At 37.3% G+C, this 7,807-nt stretch overlaps 1 protein-coding gene across 7 annotated transcripts; it reads right to left on the reverse strand.

Moving 5' to 3' along the window:
* Nucleotides 1-761: 761 nt before the first annotated feature.
* LOC107808217 (thioredoxin X, chloroplastic) lies at nucleotides 762-7,571 on the reverse strand. 7 transcript variants are annotated; one of them, XM_016632711.2, is made up of 4 exons: nucleotides 7,127-7,571; nucleotides 4,499-4,562; nucleotides 4,208-4,301; nucleotides 762-1,019 (listed from the first exon to the last, which is right to left on the reverse strand). In XM_016632711.2, exons 1-3 carry the CDS (start codon nucleotides 7,484-7,486, stop codon nucleotides 4,249-4,251), a joined length of 477 nt encoding a protein of 158 aa, XP_016488197.1. In that variant the 5' UTR covers nucleotides 7,487-7,571; the 3' UTR covers nucleotides 762-1,019; nucleotides 4,208-4,248. The 7 variants fall into 7 exon arrangements, 5 of the variants coding, with proteins under 5 accessions (XP_016488197.1, XP_016488200.1, XP_016488199.1 ...); XM_016632713.2 differs by lacking the exon at nucleotides 762-1,019 and adding an exon at nucleotides 2,098-2,422; XR_012694947.1 differs by having other exon boundaries at nucleotides 4,208-4,562.
* Nucleotides 7,572-7,807: the final 236 nt, after the last annotated feature.

Below are 7,807 nucleotides of genomic sequence, written 5' to 3' on the forward strand. Positions count from 1 at the left end.
TATATGTGTCTGGGCTAACGACCAGCCGAACGCCTGTTAGCTTTGTCCAAGGGCATATAGCGCATACGCTCCATGCACTATATGTGCCAGTTTTAACATAAATTTGCTACTTCTCCCCTATTCTCACCATTATTCATAAAACTTAGAATGCTAGGCTTTCACCACCAGTTCTTCTCCTTCAAACTTGTAAGGTCTAGCAACGAACGATGTCTGGTTAAGAAGATGTACTAGGTGTTTATGCGAAAAACGTTGAATCTTGATGCTTTCATGGCCCCCCTCCAATTCGGTTCGCAAATGATGGATTTATGGATACTATGTGAGTAATAAATATGTAGATTTATATTTTGTTATTCTAATAATTATTCTAGAAGATGATACACCGATTATCATTTATTTTGATGTACTAGTCTCTATGCGCGTGTACAACAGTTCAATAAGTGCAAACTTATTTTAAAGAAAAAAACATAAATTTACTTATTAAAAATATTATTTGAGATATAAAAAATAATAGTTAAAGAAAAAAGCGTGGTAAAAGAAATTGTTGATTGCTGATTCTATTAGCCAACTTAATAAAAGAACAAACTCTAATCCATTCTTATAAATACCTTCTTGAGCTTTATAATTATAAACGTAAGAATAACGTCACGACCTAAATCCCACCACAAGAGTCGTGATGACACCTAATCTCTAAAACTAGATAAGCCGATCACTTAACATCATTTAAATCAATAAAAAATAATATAATAAAGCAGAGTTTAATATAAAAACGTAAATAGAATCAATACAAGCCAAAGTGGCAATACTCAACATAACTCCCCAAAACTAGGCAGTAGAGAGTCACGAGCTCTAACTGAATACATATGAATATCTCAAATATACAATATTGTTCGGATATAAGAATGACAATATCAATATAAGGATAGGACTCCAAAGGGCTGCAACGGTCAATGCAGCTACCGTGAATCCTCACGGTCAATGACACTCTCACTGCCAAGATCCGCTACCTCCAACACCTAGATCTGCACAAAAATATACAGAAGTGTAGTATGAGTACACCACGACCGGTAACTAGTAAGTATCAATACTAACCTCGTTGAAGTAATGACGAGCTTCAAGTCATATGATACTCACTAGTCAAAATAACTTGTGCAATAAATCAAAGACTGGAAACATAAAGTATAACAAAAACAATAACAATAATCTCATCGAAACAAGTGATAACAATTAAATACAAGAAGCAATTCAGCTTCAACAACAAGTCATTAAATAGAAATACACACATATGGCACCTCGTACCCATATTATCAGTCACACTCGCACGACAAAGACCTCGTGCCACAATACCAATCACACTTGCACGGCAAAGACCTCGTGCCAATATTAATCACACTCGCACGGCAAAGACCTCGTGCTCGCACGGCAAAGACCTCGTACCACAATATAATCACACTCGCACGGTAAAGACCTCGTGACATAATATAATCACACTCGCATGGCAAAGACCTCGTGCCAATACCCAAACAATCCGCTCAACATGTTTACATGTACCACAAAATTGCGCGCAAACAATAATATCAAAGTTTTTATCACTGGATATGAGTTCATAAATTATCAACAAAGTGCACAAGGATATGAAAAATAGTAAAATACGGACGGATATATCAAATTACGTAGGCCCCAAATCAAAAAAAGTGGGCAATGAGATCATGCCATCAGCTACATGGCATGCCAAGTCAAGTCAACTTTTCAATATAACACCATATAAAATGATACACTTTGGCCAATCAAATGGAAGCGTATCACATTGGTTTGTAATTTCAACAGACCAATCATATCAAAGCAAATGCCTTTGTCTTTATCACAATTCTTCTATTCTACGATTATATAATGAGGACGAACATAAAGACATCAAGCCACCAGAAGGAACGGTAGAGAAGCTCTAAAGAAAAGCAATCAAAGTCATCCTCTATATTTGTGATCTTTCTGTTTATGATAGCTGAATCTCTAATCTTGATCCGTGGCGATCATCAAGTTGTTCGTGACGCACAAAAAATTCAAGATCAAGCATCAAAATAGAAACAAAGATGGCACGTGAGAGAGAGGAAAAGGGGAGTGGGGACCAGGTTAAGAATTGGACTAAAAAAGTTACAAAGAGACCCGACCAGACATACAACATAAAAATCTCCATAAATCCAAACAGAAATCCTTGTCTAGGTTCGACCACAAAATCATTTGAAATAACAACTGTCCTCTATCGAATCTCTTCAACTGATCATGGTTGCATGATCAAAATGTGTAAAGTGTCCCCATCTCGTCCAGTATCCTGAAATCTCCTAGTCCTGTAAAAGACCCTCTCACCCTTCAGCTTTGACAATAAGTGCTTGTGAAATGATGCTCCACAAACTTTGGGCACAAACTTATCCTGTCATAGCATCAACAGTTAGCTAATTAAGCAAGGGTACCAATTGCCTTCACATTCACTCATTTGGCTAGTCCATAAAGAACCATACACTAGAGTGAGAAAGTAATTGATGTCCACCGGCCTTCATCGGAGATCAATAGATTCTGTTCATTCAGATAGTTACAGAAAAGAAACACCACAAAATGGTTGAACAATATTGCCAAAGGACATCAACAACTCTACCAATCTAGCACCTAAGCAATTGACACCAGCACCACTTTTCATGTGGCATTTTAGTAAAAGCCTATAGATCCAAACGAGAAGTTGGTCCTGAAACTTTTCGCCAATCGGATGCGTGAGTTATTTCCACATAGAATCACAGAGACAGGGGTTATTGACAAGCAGGTAGAGAAGAAAGAAAATATCCTTTTAAAAGCCGCAAACAAGCTGCATATCTTTCTTTTTTCCGAAGATGGGGCTGATAGGCTCCGATTAAGAGTCATTCGTGTATCATCTAAAGAGTGAATAGGGCTTATGGAACAACTGAATATTGACACCTCACAAGAATAGTTTTTATTGTGGTTTTTTAGCGGTAAGGATGAATTAGACTTGACACAATCCCAAATAGGAAAACCTCAAAACTCTCTAAAACCATTCAAGCTTCGAATAAAATCCATATGCAAATTACCAGGATAGGGATATACTGCACTCAATTCTATGATTCTGGACCACAAGATAATTTCATCAGCAGCAGCGGAATAGGTCATGGCTTTTTTAAATAGAATCTTGGCTCAAGTAAAATAGGAATCCGTAGCTGATGACCAATAGGCCAACCTTCTAATGATACTAAAAGAGGGGATACAATATTACCTTTGTGTTCCACTTTTGTAGTCTAATGATAAGTTGATGTTTCTAGTTGAGGCAATTTCTTTTATAATTGACTTCATTTTATTCTAGGCAACAAGGATGGACAACTAAGACAGGTAATAAAATAGGATCTGTACAAGGCAAAGGGGAAGAAAACAAGGGAAAAATCAATTGCAAAATGGATAAGTACTAGAGAGAAAATTAAACTTCCATCAAAACTGTTTTGATGAAAGACATATCAAAACTATTGTTAGGGGGAAAAGGACAACTAGACTTCTAGAGAGCATGTTCAGGGCGATGTTCACAAAAGTCCCCTGTTAAGCCCAACTATGCCAAGAAGTGGTAACTGACCCTTAATTGTTGCAAATAATGCAGCTTCTGAAACTGTTTAACAACAGAGGAAGTGACAAAAGGTTGTAAATTGAGAGTCATCTGGCAAAAGCTCAGTTCCTAGAATAGACAGATGAGAACTACTATAACTTCGATATCACCAACTTTCTTCGTATTATTAGCTGCCAGCTGCAAGATACCATGCCCCAGTCAGAAGTAACTGAATGGTCCTCATTTTCTTAAAATGCAGGTAAATCAAGTGGATGATCCTACAATTCTTAAGTTGAACTTTGACATATCAAGAAGCAAGATCCACAGATTGGTCGTTAACTGCTATTTGTACCTCTAAGTATGGTGCCTAAAAGGCATAAAAGATGAACTTGCCCCGTGTGCAGAACATCTGCATCACTTCTGCAAATGTCCTTTCATACTCAAAAATCATGTGTCCATATAATTAGAATCCATGTCTCAGCACAGAATGTAATCTTCAAAGATCGAGTTACACTGGAAGAAATTCATTTCCTCATGAAGCTTCCGGACAGTGAACCAGTGAAGCAGAGAAAGGTTACAGCGAGTTTACTCATGAAAATACCCTTGAGCATACATTACCTTAGTGTGATTGGAAACTCAATGAGCTTGTACAAGAGTAATCAGATGCAATGTAATACTCCAATTTTACTGTATAAAGCTAGCTTGCTGGTGCCTGCATAGATTGTGCAAGTAAGAAGGAGTGACAGATCATTAACTTCTAACGGGGTATAGACCTAGCACTCAAGGCTTCTGAATGAGTAACAAGGAGCAGCAGATTACTGTAACTTCTAACACGGTACCGTCATAGCGAATCAGAATCAATCCACAGAGAAAATGTATAAAGCCACTTGAAACTTTCTAAATATTTACCAGAGAAACGCTCCTCGCACTGACATCTGATAGTTATGCTAATGAGTAAAGGAAAGATACATATCTGCAATGCCAAAGACAAGCCCGAAATGGAAAAAAAAAAGTGAAGTTAAGAGTCAACTGCTTCTAGCATGTGCAGAAAAAGACAGGCATAAAATCGATGATGCTCTTCAAATTAAACCAAATTACATAACTTTGAAAAACACAATTATTTTTATCTTATAGACAGCTCAAATATACAAATACAAAACAGGTCATCGCCCACAGACAACTAAAATATACAATGCATCCCCGCTACTCTTGGCCAATCAAGGAAGCAAATAAAATTACAGGCAATTTCAGGATACTAACATTGACCAGACAAAAAGTGCATCCCATCATAAAGTGATGAAGATACCAGGACCGCTAAACTTTTGCCCAAATACTATGCGATAGAAACTGTCTTTAGAAGTCCATCAAGATACTCCTTGAGTTTAACTTTTGTTATCGCACCTTCCCTTTTACTATCTGGAACTTCCTTTCCATCTTTGAAGAGAATCAAAGTTGGCAATCCATAAACTTTGAACTCTTCTATGAGCTTGGGATTTTCATCATGATCTATCTTAACAACAGTGATCTTTTCTTTATACTCCTGACAGTTAAGAGAAAAGGAAACACAGTGTCAGGGGAAAGCAACAACAACAACAACAACCCAGTGGAATTTCACAAGTGGGGTCTGGGAGGAGGGTAGTGTGTACGCAGACCTTACCCCTACCTATGAAGGTAGAGAGGCCGTTTCCGAAAGACCCTTGGCTCAAGAACGTAAAAAAAATAAAAAAAAATAAAATGGAGCAATAGAGAAACAATAGCAACAACAATGTAATAAGACAGTGTAAGCAAATAATACAACGGATAATGACAGAGATCCAAGGAAATGAAACAAGATTAGTGCCAATCTCACTGCTAATACTGACATACCGTATATAAACAAGGGACTAGGAATAGGAAGGTACCCGACTAGTAAAACTACTACTAGTAAGACAAGGCAAACTCTAGACTGTCTATCAACCCACCACCCTAATTTTCGACCTCCACACCTTTCTATCGAGGGTCATGTCCTCGGTAAGTTGGAGCAAAGCCATGTCCTGCCTAATCACCTCACCTATGGAATTGCTTAATGATTCTAGATCAACACGAGAAGTTACAATGTCATTATGCTAAAGTATTTATATGAAAAGAAGCCCTCACTCATTGGATCCATCATGAAAATTTCTCAATTCTTACATATGTCGAAGCTCTATTTTAAGCTACAGAGTTGTCCCATGGTGCTTTCTGGCTTAAAGGCTTTTGGACGCTGCACTAGAGACATCATAGCTTGGAATGTCTTTTTTCGTTTGCTTTAGCAAATTGACGAAGAGTTGCCAAAGATTGACTTAATCTTTGCGACTTAATCTTTGCTTTTCGTATTGGTAATGATCTAAAATGATACAAGTAATAATGTGTAAGGAAGCAAAACATATAAAACCAAGTTTCTTCTCTATAGATACAAGAAAAAGGGCATGATCATAGTAGTTATTTCAGTGAAAATCTAACATTTCATTGAATTATACTACATGAGGTATCAAAGGAAAGGGCACAAAGCAAATGATTCAGATACCTTGTACTCAATGCTTGAGATTAAAAATTAAAAACCTTTAAAACCCTAATAGACAAAGTAGTCCAATATTGAGGCTAAAATTAAGTCCTAGGATTTGTTTGCTGCGGCAGAATGCTGAATTTGCTTAATATTTACCAATAGCGCTTAATCCAATTCATCTCAGCATTTGACAAAAATACATGTGCAACTATCACATTTATACATGTGACCTACTACTCATGAGACTGTTTGGTGGAGGATTTTCTGTGAAAAATGTTTTTTCCTGGGAGATAAATTTTTATATTTCGCATCCAAGGGTGTGGTCCAGTGTTCAATGAAGTAGGAGGAGAACCATGAGGAGGTCTTAGGTTCAAAACCCAACAGAGTAAAAAAAAAACACTACGGTAATTTTTTCCCATTAGTATAAGCCTTGGTGGACAGAGTTAACGGTACTTGTTCTAGTGTGAGGTAGCATATACACAGTAGAATAGTCGAGGTGCGTGCAAGCTAGCCCAGACACCATCATCATCATATATAATACTTCCCCCGCACCAATTAATGTGATGCATTTTCGTTTTTAGTCTGTCGAAAAAGAGTGATATCTTTCTATATTTCGAAACAATTTCACTTTATACTCTCCATTTATCCTTAATGAGACGGTTTATAGTCACATAAATATCTATGACTTGTTTTAGAACACAAGTTTCAAAAGTTTAATTTCTTTCTTAAACTCTATGCTCCGTCAAAGTGCATCACATAAATTGGAACCGAGGGAGCACTTAATAATTTTCCATATTTCGTCTTGAACAAAACATTTCAACAATTCAAGTTAAGAAAGTACCACAAATGATTTTTGAGCCAAAAATTAATATTTTCCATCATACCAAACACACATTTATCAGTTTAACAGGCTCAGTGAAGAAAGAAATTGACAAGGGGGAAATTGAAGCTTTAATGCAATATAATTCCAATAACACTACATAAATAAAGAGGTAAAAACGAATAAGAAGAACCTCAGCAACGGATTCCATAGCAGGACCAATCAAGCGGCAGGGCCCACACCAAGTGGCAACGAACTCCACAAGGACGGGACGATCAGACTTCAAAACGACGTCGGAGAACTCGTCCTCCTTTATCTCCCTTAAGCCACCACACCTTATCCTCAACGTCGTCGTCGAAGAAGAAGAAGAAGTTCTAAATCCTGGCTTCCCTCGAGTTCCGTTAGATAACCAGAGCTTCTTGCAAACCAAAGAAGAAGAAGAAGTGAATGAGCACGTTGTATTAACGGAGGATATAAGTGAACAACGAGCCGGAGATAATGGCAAAGGATAAGGAACCCTTGAAGTTGAGGTGGTGGAAGCCATTGCTGCCATCGCTGAATGCTTTGACAGTTCCCCCAATGGAAACTTGAGTTATCGCTAAAAGAGTAAAGAAGGTTCGGTCCACAACTTCACTAGCGAGGCAGAATTAGATGCTCCGCGCTCCAATAATGTATAAATGGTGTCCAATGGTACACGGACACGTAGTTAGATTAAGTTGGCGTACCAATTATAATAATGGGATAATATTCCCTCCCTCCACAATACTATATTTTTTCACAAACCTCCACAATGATTATGTTCAAGTAAAAATAAAATATCTAATTGTCGATTTAAATTCACAAATTAACTTTATAGATATTTTGGAAAGATATC

This window comes from Nicotiana tabacum, chromosome 9 (genome assembly GCF_000715075.1).
Source record: "Nicotiana tabacum cultivar K326 chromosome 9, ASM71507v2, whole genome shotgun sequence".
Lineage (NCBI taxonomy): Eukaryota > Viridiplantae > Streptophyta > Magnoliopsida > Solanales > Solanaceae > Nicotiana > Nicotiana tabacum.